The 19,895-nt window shown below is 33.6% G+C and overlaps 1 protein-coding gene across 1 annotated transcript; it reads right to left on the bottom strand.

The window, feature by feature from the left end:
* Positions 1 to 4,322: 4,322 nt before the first annotated feature.
* Positions 4,323 to 10,589, bottom strand: LOC143245507 (signal peptide, CUB and EGF-like domain-containing protein 2). Its single transcript, XM_076491870.1, has 5 exons — positions 10,562 to 10,589; positions 7,965 to 8,027; positions 7,625 to 7,788; positions 5,436 to 5,544; positions 4,323 to 4,993 (listed from the first exon to the last, which is right to left on the bottom strand). Exons 1-3 carry the CDS (start codon positions 10,587 to 10,589, stop codon positions 7,625 to 7,627), a joined length of 255 nt encoding a protein of 84 aa, XP_076347985.1. The 3' UTR covers positions 4,323 to 4,993; positions 5,436 to 5,544.
* Between the last annotated feature and the right edge of the window lie 9,306 nt (positions 10,590 to 19,895).

The raw sequence follows: 19,895 nt of genomic DNA, 5'->3' as shown, positions 1-19,895 counted from the left end.
ATACAAAGGTGTCATCACAAAGGGTATAATAAATAATCTTAGGTGTGTGTTTGAAGGCTCATAAAAACGTAGTGAAGGTATTTTTGTTTGTTTCATAATTTTAGCGTGAAGCTAAGCAAGGACTTTGTGAGCTCAGCAGTCTTTTATTTTGAACTAGAGAAAAGACAGCTAGAAAAAGGTATTCATTGCCAACTGTATTGGAATTTTACTGTCCCTCTTGTAACGGATCCATTTTCCTAAAGTGTGATAGAAATTTTTTGACAGCGGGACGCGAATAATGAACCCTTCAGGTACTCTAACACCAGAACGTGCTCTTTCAGTGAAGAAAGAAACGATAAATTAAATAATCGAACTCCGGTTTTGTATTAGTCAACTAAAAAAATGCACTTCACGAAAGCGCGAGAACATTCTGTTAGCCTTGATTTTTTTGTCAACTGTGAATTATACATTTGTGGAGAAATGATAAAAAGTATTTAAGGTAAAAAAAATAAAATGGAAAATTTTCATTTCTAAGTTCTTGTTGTTTGATTAGTTTTTCACTCTGAAAAATGAATTTTTCTACAATATTGTATAATTTGCATAAATACGTAGATATATTTATAGCATGTACTAAATAGTTTAGATGATACTTTTGAATGATAACTCGAGTATTAGAATAAATTTGTACTTTAAATATCTGAAACTTGTATTATTTTTTGTTAATAGTCTTTGATATAACTAGACGTGCAAAATAAAATCTAAAAGCAAAATAATCATATGAAATACAAAATAAAGAAGCTTTATGGAATTTAATTTTGTTAAAGGTACAACTCAAAAATACAAAATATAAAATACAATTCAAATTTTGAAACATAATAGGAAGATAATTTTGTTCAAGGTAAGTGAAATACGTCATTATTTGAATATGATTATGTTTTGACTGAAGGTAAGGGAGCAACCTAATTATTTAAGTATAAATGATATACGTTTCTAAGAAAGTGGATTACATGATATTTTGTTGTAAATACAATAATATGTTTCTGTATCATCAAATTGGACGATACTTTTCAAAATTTTCGTAATTCATTAATTGGCCAGGTGGTTAGGACGCTCGTCCTATAATTTGAGGGTCGCATGGCCGAATCAACGTCACACATACTCGCCCTTTCGTCGGTAGGGGGTGTTATAAAGTCATGGTAAATCCCACTATTTATTCTTAAAATAGTAGCCCTACAATCATCGGTGGGTCTTTAACTGCTATATTAAGGACGGTTAGCGGAAATAGCCCTCGTACAGCCTAGCGCGAAATTCAAACAAAAATTATTTACAAACTGACACTTTCTGATCAGGCAGTGATCAATAAAATAGAGCTCCCTTTTTTACAGTTATTAGATTTGTCCAATATTTCTAACAATTCTCTTAAAAATAGTGAAATTAATATTTAGTCAAATACAAAATTTTTTGGAAATAGCCACTTTATAATGAAACATCTGATTTTCTAAATCTATCCTCCTCTGTTTAATAGCACGATGGCAATCATTGGTAGTTAAAATATTAGAATTATTCTGCACTATGTATCAGTACTGCTATTAGTTAAAAATTGTTTTCCTGAAAAATGTAGTTCATAAGAGAGTAAAAATCTGAAGATTTCGTGATTGTGAATATTCTGCATCGGATTTAAAAGTGAAAGGACGGTTTAGTTTTAACATTTATTTCTTAAACTAATAAAATATTCGTTTTATCGTGTGATGAATTGTATTAATATTTTGTTCTACATTTTCTGTCAGGAAGAATTAATTAAAAAACTAACAACCACGAAAAAGAGAATATCTTCGACTCCAGCCACTAGTTTGTTTGTTTTGTTTTGTTTTCGAATTTCGCACAAAGCTACTCGAGGGTTATCTGTGCTAGCCGTCCCTAATGTAGCAGTGTAAGACTAGAGGGAAGGCAGCTTGTAATCACCACCCACCGCCAACCCTTGGTCTACTCTTTTACCAACGAATAGTGGGACTGACCGTCACATTATAACGCCCCCACGGCTGAAAGGACGAGTATGTTTGGCGCGACAGGGATGCGAACCCGCGACCCTCAGATTACGAGTCGCACGCCTTAACAGGCTTGGCCATGCCGGGCCTCCAGCCACTAGAACAACAACTAAGTTACAGGCAGAGCACGTGTATTGAATATGATGATGGTAAAACTGATGATAAGAAAGGTCTAGTTGATTATTAACTTACACTCCAAGAATGTTGCTCAGTCGTAAAATACTGCATCAAGTTGTATGTAGTTGTACAAGAACAGATTTAAAGTACAGTTGCCTGTTTGCACTTTGATCGACTTTCTAGACGCGCACAATCTATAATAACCTAACGGAAACCTTGATTCGGAAAACACGAACTCCCAACAGAAGACCGGAGTCCTTTTCTAGAAAACAAAACATGTCTCCATGTTATCAGATGATGGAAAGAGTCTTGTTCCATGTGCAGAGGATACGCTGCACGTGCACGTGAACCATTTAACCATGGTTGATAGTCAGTTAAGCTGTCTTTATTTAGATTTCTAGCACATCTGATGGATATAAAGTAAAAGTGTATTTCAACTTTTAGTTTATTGAACTCAGGCATAAACTGTAACAATTAGTGTGACGCAACCTCTAACAGCTACACGTCACTCTGAAAGATGACACATGTCAATAATACTTTAATAACCTAAAATGGTGCATGTAAATTATATCTTAACAGTGCTACACGTTAATCACAGAGTACCATTTGAAATAAACTGTAGGCATATCACAACAATTCTGCTGAAAATGTTGTATAATTAATACGTAGTTCAACATGTAAACAAAGCACAAGAAAACTATAAATGTCACAAGCTGATAACAATGTAATAATTAGGGAACCAATACGTGGCTTAAGCTTAGTAATCAATGATGTCAAACACATCAAACGTAGAAATTGAAGAAACCCATGTAGATCCTGCGTTTCAGTCAAATATGTCGTATGTAAATCTCAGTGTAACAACTGTGAATTGTTGGACATATATTGTGACAGTCAATACACTTAAACTATTTTACAAACAATATAAACAAATACACAATTATTACCGAAATGAGCATTTAATGTATAATAGCTGTTACATTTAAATGGGCGAAAAATATGTAAACAAACATTTCATTACTTTTGGTTTAATATTTTATTCAAGTTTTAACATTATATGTGGTTATAAGTAAATACTGCAAAAAAATAAAATCATAAAAAACATGAAAAAAACGCTTGCAAATTGTTGAACTGAAGCGTGAATCTCTTAAATTTAAATAATAGTTATGAATGTTCTGATAAAATGTTAAAACTTTAAGTTTTCAAAGTTTATATTTAATTTACTTGTACATAAACGTAAATACCTAAATTACTACGTAAGTTTCTGATAAACCAATAATATCAATGATACTGAATTTAAAAATTTTGTGCTATTTTGTAAGTATCAATCCCATTCGTGTAGCTGTATAGTGTGGACATTATAGCCATGTTTATTGCTCTTAACTCTAGAGAGAACATATTAACAATGACGGTTTTATAAATTCGTTTATTAATTCTATTTCCTAGTTTTGAAGAAAAATCATGTTGGTTTCCGATCTTTTCCAATGATAAACGTGTCTTGGCTGTCAGAATTTTCAATGAGAATAACAACGTTGAGATGTCCTTGTTTACTGTTTGGTTTAACGACAATAAGTTCATCATAATTGTTTACATGTCTATAAGACAGAGGTCACTGGATATATTCTTCGATAGATTTTCTTTGTTTTGATGCTGGTGTTCCTCTCTGAAGATGTAGCATATTGTTATGTTTATTGGCGCAACACTCAAAATTTGAGTAATAATTTTACTATTACATGCATAAAACCAAATAAATCTTGCTATGAAAATGATAAATTATGAAATTGGTTTCAGTTATCTCATAAATGTTTTCTGGAAAGTAGGAAAACTATCTCAAACATTGTTTCACGTAGTGAATAAAGAATGATATACAGCAGACAATAGCTTAAATACTGTTTTCCATTTATATTTTAACGTTCACAAAGGATAGCTAGAATGTTTATATTATTGCCCAGGCAAGATGAAAGTACGGTTATGATTAAATGTCAAGTGTTCTACTCAATTTATTGTTATATAAATTAAACATGAAAAGTCATGTTATCTGAACTCCAAATGACTGGTTATTTACTTTATGTTACAGAGAGAAATTGTATTCAAACTGTCTTATTTTTTTTGCAACTTTGGAGTAAATCACGCACCTTATGGTGCTTTAAAATATCCAATAATTCATTATCAGTAGTAGTAGTATGTATGTGAATGAAAAATTACGAAAGGACATTCTGATCTTTATGTTTTCCAGATGTTATTAATGCGATGGACATTAGTAAAGGTAATCAGACTTATCAGACCTCAATGGTATCGAACATATATAGGTCTATTTTGAAAAAAAAATCGCATACATTCAAACGACTCTGAACATTAAAGATTCTCTGAACGCATCTTTCTCAGTAGTTGGGGATAACCCAAGGTATTAACAACATTGATTTTAAACGTGCAACATCTGTTTGATATTGTACACGTAGTTTGACGTAGTATACATTGTATTAAAATGGATTGTTTTTAACTGTAAAAATGTAAATATACTTGTATCAAATATTAATTATAATCGTAAGATGAATGAGAAGTTAATTGAATTTCGAACCAAAGTATTCCTTTCTTCCAGGTCGTTTTCATACATCGTCTCCAGGGTTGTTCGTTTGGTCACTTTTTGCTTTCTTAATATATTAGTTTTTGTCTTCTTAACGTTCTTTGTAGGGACCTTCTTCTCACATTCAGGGATCAGTGGCATAGCCTCCAATATATCCATTTCATCAGTGGTTATCTTTTCATCACCAGGCTGTTTGTGTTCGACACGGTTTTTCAAAACATTCCGTTCTTCCCGAGTTTTTTCTTTCCAGTTGTAGAAACAACAAAGAACGCTGCACGATCATTACAAAAAGTAAATAAATAAGAATCACGTGTTTCAAGACCATTAAAATACATATTATTATTAAATAAGCTATGGATAATGGGTTACAGATATAACTATAAATGTGTTTCATGCTTAACCAACAAATAATTGTATGGATTCTTTAGACAAGTGTATTCAGTTATAACGTTTCGAACCATGGAACGTAGTACCTCACATGTACCAACATGATATGCCATATAAACGCGGAGATCTCAAATTAATACCTTGCTTGAAATCAGATTTATCAACATAGTGTCTCGTAAGAAGACAGATACATGAATATAGTACCTCACATGAAAGCAGATGTTTCTAACAGCAGTGTGAGTAAAGAAACCAATATCTTCCAATGATTACTCACTGTGTTACAAATACTTTAATTATAAAGAAATTGAAGATAACATGTAACTTACCACAAAGCAATAAGACATATCGAAATGAGTGCTGTCCACCAAGCGTATCTTATAACTGTAGATTTTGAAACCGAGGGGAGCGTAGCCTTTGGAACCATTTCAGTTGGATCTTAAGACATAGAGTCGTATTTAAAATCAGTTTACTTACTCTACCGATTTCGTAAAAACTTCAAATGTAAGTTAACAGTAATTGTAATGTGTATAATTCTTTAAGCCCAACAATAATCTTAATTTAACATATTTAAAATTTTAATTCAATAAATACGATATTTCTTCACGATGAGAAATCCACTGGAAATAAACATATATCTCAGAACGGCTGGTATGGGTATTAACACTTTTATTGATAAGCAGAGAATAACGTTTTAAAACGTTAATACATGTACCAGTCGTTGTGAGATACAAATACGATATTTCTTGCATTTATAATGCATTTTCATATTAAACAGCGCCCAGAATGGCCAGGAAGGTTAATGCATTCGACTCGTAATGTGAGGGTCGCGGGTTCGTATCCCCGTCGCGCCAAACATGCTCGCCCTTTCAGCCGTGGGGACGTAATAATGTGACGGTCAATCCCACTATTCGTTGGTAAAAGAGTAGCTCAAGAGTTGGCCGTGGATGGTAATGACTAGCTACCTTCCCTCTAGTCTTATACTACTAAATTAGGGCCGGCTAGTGCAGATAGCCCTCGTGTAGCTGTACTCGCGGAAAGCTGTTTCATAGCCAGAGTGTTTTAATTAAAGATCTTTAGGTCTTCTTAGTAATGACGTGAAGCACACAGGTGTGTGGTATGTTTGCTTGTTATTTTATTTTGCGGAAAGCTACGAGATAGCTTCCAGCGCTTGCTGTTCCTAATTTTCAAATTATATACTTGAGGAAACACAGTAATTCGATACTATTTGTCTGAATGTTTGAGTCCATCTTAAACCCGTGTAATGGGATTGACCGTTATATTAAAATCCCTAACTTGTATCACTATTTTTCTTCTTACGAGAAACCCACAATACACTACAAGTAAAGTTTGTTTGTTCCTTTGTTTTAGAATCTAAAGGAGAGCTACACGAGGACAAAATGCGCTAGCCATCCCTAATTTAGCAATGTAAGACCAGAGAGAATGCAACTAGTTATGACCGCCAAAGGCCAACATTTGGGATACCCTTTTACAAAGAAATAGAGGGATTGACTGTTACTTTATAACGCTATCACTGAAAGAGCGAGCATGTTTGGTGTGATGGGGTTCGATCCCATGACCTACAGATTAGGAGTCGAGCGTTCTACCAGTGAAGAACGATTTGTATAAAATTATTATTTATAAGATAATGCTAAACAAACTATTGATTAATACCTCACTCTGTACTAGAATCACCAAGTAGACATTTTAAGATATATTTGAAATTTCAATGGTATCTTAATATGAAAATAGTGGCGCTAAGAAATATTCAGTCGTATAACTTAAGACAATTATGTAAACATAGAATTTCTGAGTAAACGTTTCCTTCATAGTGTTTGGAGTCTTTCTCTTAAAACCAAACTTTGGAAAATCTCTGTTTAGAGGCCCGGCATGCCTGGTGGGTTAAGGCGTTCGACTCGTAATCCGAGGATTGCGGGTTCGAATCTCTGTCGCACCAAACATGCTCGTCTTTCAGCCTTAGTAGCGTTATAATGTGATGGTCAATCCCACTAATCGTTGGTAAAAGAGTATCCCAAGAGTTGACGGTAAGTGTCTTACCTCTAATCTTACACTGCTAAATTATGCATGGCTAGTGAAGATAGGCCTCGTGTAGCTTTGCGCAAAATTCAAAAACAACAAGCTCTATTTATATATGTTTCAATAAGAATTTTTACTTTAGTTATAATATTAGGTACATAGAATGTCTTTGTGATGTTATCATTCAAAGAAGAGAGGAAATAATACGTAATAATAAATATATATATATGGAATTGTGAACTATTTTATCAAAACAATACCACTCTGTCATATATATGTTTTTATGTAAATATAATATTTTGACAAAAAATATTAACATACTAAATTGTTACAATTGTTTCCACCTCCTGGAAAAAAACAAAGCTGTTTAATACAATAAAAACCATGGAAGTTATGAAGAAGTGTCTTATTATAACAATGTGTTTTAACAAAAATAAACATTTTTTTAACTTTGAAAGAAACAATAAAAGAAAACCAATACTCAAAGATCTTTATTATCAGCTCCTTCTTCGTCAGTAATTTCATCTCCAGGACAAGGTATACAGGCGTCAGAGGCAAAATGTGCCATATAAGTCCCTCCTGGGCACGACAGGCAGTTAGTTTGGAATCCATTGTCATAGTGACCAGGAGGACATGGATCTAAAACTGTTAAAAGTACATAGCTAAACATTTATTTACTCAGTGTCAATATTTATAGTCGTATCAACGAGTTTATTATCAAAAAACAATTTTTTGAATCAAAACTACATGATATTAAAAGTCTTTCATCGTTTTGTGTTTAATGGAAACTATTAACGTTATTGTGTGTATTATATACTTACAACACCTATCAGCATCTCTTCGGTATCCTCGAGTGCAAGCCAGGTTCTCTGCTAGAACATACACTGAAGAAAACAAGAGAAAGTTAAATCCTTTTAGCTCATTTACTGTCACTGATAGAAATAGAAAGTTTTGCATAGTGCGAGATTCATGACAGCAAACTTTTATTTCTTTATATGTTTAGTGACTGAGTCAACTCATTAAACTAATCACAGAAACTTGACATTTTATGAAAGCGCACAGAATTTTTCTCTTTCTCAATTATGTTACACCATGAGTTACGTTTAATTTCCTTTGGTATTTCACTTGCAAAATTTGTATTTGGCAAAGTTTAATGTAAAACTGGTTTCACTGCTAAATTAGAAACGTTTAGCCATTGTGTAGCTTTGCGCGAAATTAAAAAACAAACAAACAAGTGTGCCAGAATTCGTTAAAACAGGATATAATAATTTTGGTGGGACATGAAGACAACAAAGTAGAACTAGTGTTTATTAAAGACGGAAATGTATTTTATCATGTGATAAATACAGTTGTCGAAGATATTCTATTTCTTGAATATTTCAAATTGTAAGTTATATTTTGAGGTGAATTAATAACATTCGAACAATCATTTAATAAAACAGACCAGTGAAAGATTCTGAAACCAGATAAAAGTGATGGAATAATAACCTTAACGAACCATAGAATTAAAGAGATAGGCAGATAGTAGTAATAAGAAATGTAATTAAAGTTATTAAACCCTATCATATCAAAATGTGATAGTTCATATCTTATTAGAATTACATGATATAAAACAAAACGTATCGTTTCCTGATAGGTATCAACATTACCGTTCAAGCCTTGAAAACTATTTTCTTTTTCTTTAGAATGACGTTTTTAATTTCTGTGAGATGAAAGAAACTATTACTGAAATACTTTATACTGTCTGTAAATTCATAATGAAGTATATTACTTCAACACTTTTGATCCAAAATTGGAAGTCTTGAAATGTTTATATTTTGAAATTAATTCATATACTTTGAACTTATTGAAAAACATTGAACTTATATTACATACATTTGTTTGTTGAATTTCGCGCAAAGCTACATGAGAGCTGTCTGGCTAGCTGTCATTAATTTAGCAGTGTAAGACTAGAAGAAAGGCAGCTGGTTATCAACACCCACCACTAACTCTTTCGTTATTCTTTTACCAACGAATACTGGGGTTATCCGTCACTTTACAACGCCCCAACGACTGAATGGGCGAACATGTTTGTGTGTGATGGGGATTCGAAGTCTTTCTTTATATTCAATAACGACAGGTTGATGATTGTGCTCGTTTATGTGGGTGCTGAGTTTTCTCCCTGTTTCTCTGACGTAGCTTTATGTACTGTTATTTGTTGTTGTTGTATTTTTAATTTCGCGCAAAGCAAAAAAAAAAACAGTTAGATAAGCCAACTTCATTAAGGTGGCATGGTTTCAAACTGAATATCAGTTTTTATAACCATTATTAACTTGCAGCAATTTTTTAAAAGAATAGTTTGTTTGTTTTGAATTTCGCGCAAAGCTACTCGAGGGCTATCTGCGCTAGCCGTCCCTAATTTTGCAGTGTAAGACTAAAGGGAAGGAAGCTAGTCATCTCCACCCACCGCCAACTTTTGGGCTACTTTTTTTTCAACGAATAGTGGGATTGAACGTCACATTATAACGCTCCCAAGGGCGAAAAGGCGAGCATGTTTGGCGCGACGGGGATGCGAACCCGCTACCGTCAAATTACGAGTCGCACGCCTTAAACCACCTGGCCATGCCGGGATTTAAAATGTAAATGTGGAAGTGTCGGGGATCGAATCCTTGACCTTTCACTTGCAAAGCGAACGCTCTACCACTGAGCTACACCTTCTCACTGTAATTTGTATTCAAAAACAACATTACGAATCTTGTTGTCTTTACGATCTCTGGTGATAACAAAAGACCTCGTCAGTAATGATATGGTCGATATTTTGTTGTTTTTACAAATGAAATTACAATTAAAAGTTTTAATTCAAATCCCTTTTAACTTCTGGTTTTATTGTCGTGTCCAATTCAGACACTAAATCGTTAAACAAACATTTAAAGTTGAAAGGATACATAATTTACTGGCAGTGATAAAAACAAATTGCAAGATTGTGTGATACTCTAAAGTAAGTGTGTTAAAGTACTAATTTAAAGTGTTTTGTTACTTTGTGTTGGTTTTAAATGTAGGTTTAGTTACATGTAACATCAATTGTACGTGTTAAATTTTGTATTTATTTCTTTAATGAGTATAACTTCCATATATTTATCTCTTTAAGATATTTAAGAAAGTTTAAATGTGTTTTGTTTTTCTATTTTTGATGTTCCGATTTTGTATAGGAAGTGTTCTGCTGGGGCGGTTTAGTGTTAGCCATACGTAAAAATGTTTTGAGATGTGAGTGTAAAAAGGTCTTACGGTTTCTCTTATAAGTTTCTATGTAAGATCTATTGTCAAAAGTTAAAGTGAACTCTTTTATTTCTCAGTCACTTCACACTGACAAAGGATTGCAGTTTTTTTTTCTATATAGTCGAGTGAAAATTTAATTTTTCAAAGATTTCGATTATTTTACATTCTTTCTGAGGTTTTTTTTCCCTCATCTTTCCACACGATTTCTACTTTTCTCCCATATATCCTTATTTGTGAAAAATGTAGACCTATGTGTATGAGAGGTAAGCCTTGAGTAGCAGTGTTTATTTGTTTGTAGCATAAAGCTGCACAAAATCTGTGTTCTTCCTACCACATGTATTGAAACCAGATTTCTACAAACTTACAGTGTTGTGCCACATTTTCTGTTATTGTTTATTAAGATTTTATCAGTATAACTGAGATTACTTCAAGAATAAAACTGTAAGGTTAAAAGCTATGCCACCACTAATTTGTTATTACAGCTCAGAAGGTAACGATTACACGAGCACACGCCCACTGTAAATAAAAAAATTACATCTCTCTTGTAAACTGATAGATAACAAAACACTGGGAAATATACCATCAGAAGCCTCAAAACCCGCATGTGATAAAGAATTATAATTATTTTATAGGTTTTTAGTCCACATACATAAAGCAATTTATTCAAACGTTTCAATTCTGTAAGTCTTGGGTCCAATCTGGACACGTGGTTAAGATATTCAACTCACAATCTGAGAGTCGTGGGTTCGAATTTCCGGCAAACCAAACGTGGCCGCTCTTTCAGTCGTTGAGGTGTCATTATGTGACCTTCAATAACACTATTCGTTGGTAAAGGAGTAGCCCAAGACTTGGCGATGGTTGGTGATGACTAGTTTAGATTTTACACTGAGTTAGTTTGTCAATAAATAATTTGACTTAAGTTTAAATAATGATAATTTCCTACTGTTGTTCTTTTAGTCAGTTCAGGAGGCTTAAGAATTGTAGCCAGATAGTTGTGATTATACATACATTGACATACCAGAGAAATGATTAATAAATATTCTGTCAGACAGTTTTCGTTTTTGTAAACAGGAATCAAATTCTAACCATTGCAGTCCATCTGTGTGTTGAGGAACAATACTGTGTAAAACTTAAACAATTCTTCTTAAACCTGTTGTTATTTGTTGTTAAGCAAACACACACACGCACACACAGAGTCGGAAAGTTTTTTTTTCGCAAGTTGTCACCCCAATGCTCTATTTTATTTCACTTCCCTATGCGACAGGCGAATAGAACTTGTCTTATACTTGTGAAGCTTTAAGCTCTATCTATTTATTTTAATATTTAATCTTATATAACAGTCACAGCCTGACATAAATTTTATTGTAATGAGTTAATGTGTTTTATTTAAGAATACACCGTTTTATAAGTCTCTCAACATCCGGGGTTTCTGATGTTTAGGAATACATTCAAATGTTAAACTGTTAATTAAAAGAAAACAAAACAAACCTGAAACTGTATACAGTTTTATCATCAATGTTCAAATGTAAAATATGTTGAGGAGTGGTAATTGAAGTAATCAATAAAAATCTAAATAATTCCAAACAGGACAAACACTTGTTTTTGTTTGTTTGTTTTGGAATTTCGCACAAAGCTACTCGAGGGCTATCTGTGCTAGCCGTCCCTAACTTAGCAGTGTAAGACTAGAGGGAAGGCAGCTAGTCATCACCACCCACCGCCAACTCTTGGGCTACTCTTTTACCAACGAATAGTGGGATTGACCGTAACATTATTACGCCCCCACGGCTGAAAGGGCGAGCATGTTTGGCGCGACCGGGATGCGAACCCGCGGCCCTCAGATTACGAGTCGCACGCCTTAACACGCTTGGCCATGCCGGGCCCAGGACAAACACTGGAACATTTTTGAATTTCTATGTTACTACTCTTAAAAAGATAGAATTGCTTATAAAGTAAAAAATACAACAAATACTTCACTAAATATGCTGATATTTTCCTATATTTTTATTGATACTCGTATGTTTATTTTTCTTCAACTTTCAAAATAATTTTTACCATCGCTTAGCTTGTTATTAAATCAGACAACCACTAATATCTGCCTGACATGCGCGGTTTCTGTGGGATTGTCCATACGTAACTTTGTCATCAATACTCGTACAACGTTGACTGAGAAGACAGTGTTTACCTGAAAAAACAATACCAACAACATCTCTATTTAAATTCCTGTCCGTCTACATCTATGTTCATACGTATATATATGTATATATAAATAAGTTATCGTAGTAAATGAGTGAGAAAGTGTATGAGAACCTTCGTAAATTATTTATATATACACCAACTTGTAGTCATTTGAGTCGAGTTTCTTTTGTCCACGTTCCTTTACGTTCTTACACCTGTTTACAAGTTTTTTTGTCGCTGTGTTTTGTTTAAGCCTATTTTTGTACTAAATAGATAAATAATAGGGACCTTATGGTAATCCATGTTTGTATATGATACACTATCAAATGGTACAAAAGTCCGGTGTACTTCTCCACGCCACATCAAACATGATCGACCTTTTAACCATGTGGATATTATAATGTGACAGTCAATCCCACTATTCGTTGATAAAATAGTAGACCAAGACTTGGCGGTGGGTAGCGATGAGTACTTGCCTTTCATCTGGTTTTTCTGCTACATTAAGGACGACTAGCGCAGATAGCCCTCGTGTAGCAGTGATTGAAGATAAATTGTAAGATTGTGTGATACTCTATAGTTAGTGTGTTAAATGAGTTTTGGTTTTCTATGTTTGATGTTCCATGTTTGTATAGTAAGTGTTCTGCTAAGAACAATTTAACAATAACAAACCGTTATGTGACATTTTAAATTCTGATAAATAGTGTTATTAATACATAACAAGTTAATGTAGAATGTCCTGTTTGTTGTGAACATTATTCATACCTGTTATACTGTTAGTTAAAAAGTTAATGTTGAACTTTGACTTCATCCGTACTTTTTCATACTCAACATGAAAAGTGAAGCCGTCATAAACAGGCGAAAAATGAACTGATGGACAGACACCACGGTTCACAGTATGTATAAAACAAGTAGTAAATAATGTTCTCTGTACAATCACATTCAAATATTGTCTACAGCTACTTTCAAAGTCGGTCTTCATTGACTGGTGTTGAGATCGAATTCTGTAACATCGTAAAAGGGTAAGATAAAAAGCCTCTAAAAAGCAAACCACTAAGAACATTGTACGAAAAACGAGGCTTGAGTATTTAGTATGTCAAGAAATGAGAATTACTTAACAAATACAATAATAAGATTTGGAATTAGAAGCTGAAAATAATAGGTGAATTTTGTATTGTTAAACATACGTCCATAGGCTATGGGATTAAGGGTTAAGAACAATAGGTAAATTGTATACTGGGGTATCTCGTCAGACTTCACATATAAACAAACATGAAAGTCTCGATTGGTTTCTCACATCTTTGTGACTTACACTGAATAAATCTTACAAAATAATAAAGTGTAAAGTATATCTGAGTAAAACTGTTCGTACAGATTTATTATTGTTATTTTCATTTAAAGTTGTATGTTGTTCAGAAGTATCAGTAAAGTAGTCAACCAGGCATATATGTTGTTCAGATGTATAGGTAAATTAGTGAACCAGGCATGTATGTTGTTCAAAGGTATCAGTAGTCAACCAGGCATGTATGTTGTCCAGAGGTATCTGTGAAGTAGCCATCAAGACACGTATGGTCTTCAGAGGTATCAGTAAAGTACACAGCAGGCATCCACCTTGTACAGATGTAACAGGAAAGTAGTCAACCAGGTATGTATGTTGCTCAGAAGTATCAGTAAAGTAGTCAACCAGACATGTATGTTGTGCAGATGCTTGAGTAAAGTAGTATATCAGGCATGTATGTTGAAGAGAAGTACCAGTAAAATAGTCAACCAAGTAAGTATGTTGTACAGACGTATCAGTAAAGCAGTCAACCAGACATGTACGTTGTTCAAATGTATGAGAAAAGTAGTCAACCGTGTATATGTGTTGTACAAACATGTATGTTTTACAGATGTTTAAATAAAGTAGTCAATCAGGCATGTATGTTTATCAGAAGTACCAGGAAGAGTTAGTCATCCAAGTAAGTATGTATATGTTAGCTAAAACTGGGGAGAAGACCTTCTCGTGGTTTATGACGCTTCCATATACGGCACTGCAGATAACAGTTTGCCGTTGTTTTGACAGTAAAATAAGCATGTTTTATTTCATCAATGGTTGAATAACTTTTATTGTCTGTTTCTGTATTTAATTAATTCAAACACTAAATATTAAAAAATGTGTCGATAAAAGAGTAACATGCGAGTATTTACCATGAACAACGCGAAAGGACTGTATCGATACGACTTGTGTATCTGTATTAAATTTGGCAAACGTTCAGTATACATAATATATATTTGTGCTGACATTTAGTGATTCAATAAAGAGGAGCATTGAGTAGTACATGTTTTCTTCATTTGTTTGATAAAAATGTTACCTGCATAGTAAAACTTACTTTGTATGTAATGCTATTAAGTAGCATAACAAATTAACAATGACAGAATGGACAGACAAATATTACGACTGTGGTTTTGAAGCGTGTGTCGCGGACACCTGTGAACATCGATGAAGCAAGCTTCTTTCGGCTATGATCTGTCCAGCAGTACCTTGTGAGCACAAGCAATGCATTCCCATGCTTAATCACATGGTAGAGTGCCCAAAGTCAAAATTACAGTCTGCCTCAAAGGCAGTTCAGGGTGTAATGTCGGCCTGTCTACTAGCTATAGGTTAGCTAAGATATGGTGAAGACCTTGTCGTGGTTTATGTTGTTTCCATACACGACACTGCAGAGAGCAGCTTGCCCTTCTTTTAACAGTAAAATAAGCATGTTTTATTTCATCAATGGTTGAATAACTTTCCGTATATGTTTCTTCCGTATCCGTTTACACCCTCGTCCCTAAGACATGTGTCCGGCAACGGCCACTTGCAAACTCTCTCTTTCTTAACCTGAAGATGACCTAGGAAGGTCGAAACGTTTTTATCTCCTTCGCAATAAAAGTGTTAGTACCTATACCAGCCATTCTGATATAAATTTTTATCTGAAGTTGGTTCTCGTCTTCAAGATTATTTTTTTTGCTTTAAATACTGAAGATGGAATCTGTAAAATATTGAAAACTTTATCTCTGTTCCCTTCTGTTGTATGAATCTATTTCTTCATCTTTAATATAGTTAGACTATTAATCATCAACCTTGAAATTTGCTTTCTTTCAGAATGCATTCTTCGAAACGTAAATCCAAAATTTCTCCACTTTAAGAACCAAACCGAAATGTTCAAAAGTCGTTAGATTATCAGATTTGTCTAAAAATATTATTGAGTTGTTTTAAATTTGGCTTAAAGCTACACGAGGGCTATCTACGCTAGTAGTCCGTAATATAGCAATGAAAGAATAGAGGCACATAGTCATCACCATCCACTAACCACTCTTTCACAAACGAACAGTGAGACTGACCGTAACAATATTCTCCCTCCCCCCACACATATCATAAAGGGTGAGCATGTTTGGTGGAGTAAAAGTTGGATCAAGGATTTCGAACAAAACATCAACAGAACATAAAATTTACTGAAAAAGTTCAAAGTGTACTGTACTAACCTTAGAATCCTTGATACCAGTGTTGATTACACCATTATACTAAACAAGTGGAACCAATGGAACGAAGACAAATTGTTCAGTGTGAACATGTTCAAAATTTGAGGCTGAATTGACTGATTAACAACATTCATTCCTAGTTTTATCCTGGCGACCAGATTGTTAACCTAGGTAATTATAGCATAAATAATCAGTGTAAATCAGTGCTAGTCAAAGGTCTTCAGTTCTCTGTTCCACCACGTAAATTCTATGTACCTAACTTAGTTTGCACTTTTAAATCACAATACAGGTATCTAAAGGAACTTCTTGTGAAAGACAAAGTAACTCTTTATCGACTCAGTAATTTTTTCATGACGAAAATAAAGAAATCTGCCTTTTCTACTTTTTATAAATGTATGTCTAATATTCGTCCTTACCATTTAAGCCCTGAATAAATATTTTAAAAGAACTATCATTAAATAAAAATATTTATTTTATATCGTCCGATAATACCATTGTTATTCTTAACTAAAATAATTACTTAATCAAAATGGTCGTTATTCTTGACAACTCTACCACATTTAAATTCCTTATCAATGCCTATTCTTTATCATCCAAACGCGAGGAAACATTCCAAAGATACCTGACAGAACTTAGAAAGAAAAATGTCGTAGACATTTGACTGATGATGAGACGACACCGGGTAAACCATCACAGTATATAAATGTGCTATTGTGGGTTATAGATATAATTATCCCAAATTTACTAAAATCAGGAACTAAAAGCACAGTTAATTAATGATACAACAACATAGTATAGGCTATCTATTAAGAATTACAGCATTATATTATGCTGCAAATATATATTTTAGTGAATCAAATACAAAGAATTACGTTATATTTTCTAATCTTACTATTATCTTATTATTATTATTATGGCATGCATATGACCAAATTAATAAATACTTTGTGTCACTATCTATTACATGGCACCACAAAAAAATTCTATTAAAAAATCCCACTTTGGTATCCTATATTCAGACAATTATAAAAATAACTACGATACGTACGACAAACCTTTGTTTATCAATGAACAAAATGTATTTTAAAGTATTGTCCTCGTAACAAGAACCTGACTTTCACTAGGACTAAATCTGAAGGTTTGGCTCTATCTTTATTGATGTAATTTATATAGTTTTAAGGAAAGGAGTTCAAAACACTGTTAGTTTTTCAATAAACGGTACCACACTTAATGGATCAAAAATAATGTTTGTTTAGCACAATCAGAACTGTTTTCCACTACTTTAATTACTGTGAAAAATAATTTTTGTCTTAGAAAGTGGTCCCTTTTTCTCAACTTTTCAGTACGACGCTGTCTGAAACAGCCCAGTATTTGCTAACCCTAATTGCTATGCGTCTCACAGGTTGCAGAGTAAAGTGAATGTTATTAGTTGTCTGACTTTTGTTTCTTATTTCAAGAATTTAATTCAGATTTATGGAATGATCTTATGTGAATATACAATTAAAATGTTTATACAAAACGTTATACCTACAAATTGTACTGGCCGAAGTACCCGTGAAATGCAAGGTGAGAACCTTTTGACTATAAAATTTAGTTCTTTCTTCGCACAGTTCGATTCTTACTTTAAGATTTCGTCCCCTTAGTTACTGTATGCAAATATTCAATAATATTATGCTTTCATTTTATTGTTTTTTTTTTTTCAGTTTGTATTGGTTAGAAATCAAGCAATACTTGTCAATCAATTGTTATAAAGATATGACATAAGCGAAAGAAAACGAAACTAAAGACATGTATGAAACAGAAAAGTGTGAGGTAGCAGTGGGAAAAGACAGAACATGTTCAAAGTTGAGTTATGAAACGAAAATTTATCCTTTAAATCTAGTTAACAAATTGTACGTAGAATATAAAGGGTTGTACCTCGCGATCACTTCTATAACGATTTGTCAGTGTACAGGGTGGCCCGTAAGACCCTACCCATCCAGGAAACTGACGTGTGATGAGTTACTGCGAATCTTCAATACGATCCTTTCTCAAAGAAAGGTGATGTTTACGGACGAGTGTGCAATTTACCATTCGAGTCGAGCACGAAATATTTATTTCTGGGCAAAGGAAAATCCTCATTATTATGAAGAAATTGATTACAACACTCCGCATATCATGATGTGGGCAGCACTTAATTCGCGTCATGTTATTGGACCATACTTCTTTGACGGGCCAGTAAACCATACCTCATATCTAAACATGTTACAACAATGATTTATACCGAAACTCGATGAACTTGGAATCAAAGAGGAGGTTTGGTTTCAACAAAATAGAGCTCCGGCTCATTATGCGAGATTATCTTTTAGACAAATGGATAGGTCGTGGTTCTGTAACATCCCCGGCACCCGCAAGAAGTTCTGACTTGACAACACGTGATAACACTCTTTGGGGATACATAAAGGACATTGTGTCTAAACAACGTTATAATACTAAGATAAGTTGAAAGCAGCCGTTACCGCGGCATTTGGAACAATAACTCCTGCTATGTTGAAGAAAATGTTTCACAGAACATGGCGTCGCATAATATTATGCAGCGAGAATGAGGGACGGCACACAGATACACTGGATACATAAGATATATAGATAAGTAAGGTGTTACGGCCACCCTGTAAGTAAAGATTGAAATACAACTTGAAAAGCGTAAGTAAAAGAAAATATAGATATTAATTAAGTAGAAGTAAACACAAAAGAAACAAATCTGATCCAGAAATTTTAATACAAACAAAACAAGGTGGGACAACTTGATTTATGTTTCAAAAAATTCACTCACTATAAAGAATTGTTGTTTAATTAAGCCATAAACAAAGGACTCCTCTTGAAAGAGTTTTTGCAAACAAATGTCAATAAGCTAATCCAGTGGGACGTTTGTAAATAAATAATATATATCAAAACTAAACACTGTAAACAGCCATTACAAAGATTAGATCTTTTAACTCTTTAAGAAGTTAAAATGAGTGTAGGACAGTAAATTCATTAAATATTAATGGTTTAAGAACAGGTACAAGGAATTTCGCTGTTTTATAACTGTGCGTTCTGATTGAAGAAGGTAAAAGGGCATAATGAATGATTCTGTTTATGAACCTTAGGTTTTTGTTTGGTTTGTTTTGAATTTCGCGCAAAGTTACGCTAGCGCTATCTGCACTAGCCGTCCATAATTTAGCAGTGTAAGACTAGGCAGCTAGTCATTACCACCCACCGCCAACTCTTGGGCTACTCTTTTACCAACGAATAGTGGGATTGACCATAACTTTATAACGCCCCCACGGCTGAAAAGGCGAGCATATTTGGTGTGAACGGATTCGAACCTGCAACCCTCAGATTACAAATCGAATGCCTTAACCACCGGGCCATGAACCTTAGGAAGGTCATACATTATACGAGATGGTGATCCATAAAGGTAAAATTAGTTGAACGCACTGTCTGTAATGCTTTTTGTTTTGTTTTTCTAATTCTCTAAAGAAGCATTAAAGTTAAAGATTAACAGTATATTTTTGCTGTCAGTAACTTTACACAGTTTAATAATTTTCCTATTTTGTAAATGCTCATGACGAGCAGTCTTCAGTTCTTACATCTAAAAATTAAATATACTAAATGTACAAAGTCTAACAGGTAACAATGTTCTTAAATCAGTTACTATTGTTAAACTTTGCTATTTTACTACTATTACGTTTGCACAAAGTCTTAATTGCTTTAAGGCGAAACTAATAAACAGTTTAGGTAATAATGTAATTATGGTTATTGACATATATGTATCATACCTGTTTTTATAACCTTCTTGTACA

The sequence above is a fragment of the Tachypleus tridentatus genome, chromosome 2 (assembly GCF_004210375.1).
Source record: "Tachypleus tridentatus isolate NWPU-2018 chromosome 2, ASM421037v1, whole genome shotgun sequence".
NCBI classification, from domain to species: domain Eukaryota; kingdom Metazoa; phylum Arthropoda; class Merostomata; order Xiphosura; family Limulidae; genus Tachypleus; species Tachypleus tridentatus.
This window is presented reverse-complemented; position numbering and strand designations above follow the sequence as displayed.

Coding starts and splice junctions, on each gene's coding strand:
- LOC143245507 (XM_076491870.1), bottom strand. CDS start 10,589: ATGAGGGAAAAAAAACCTCAGAAAGAAT. Junction 8,028..10,561: donor AAAAAAACCTCAGAAAGAAT/GTAAAATAATCG, acceptor TGTTTTCTTCAG/TGTATGTTCTAGCAGAGAAC. Junction 7,789..7,964: donor AAGAGATGCTGATAGGTGTT/GTAAGTATATAA, acceptor TACTTTTAACAG/TTTTAGATCCATGTCCTCCT.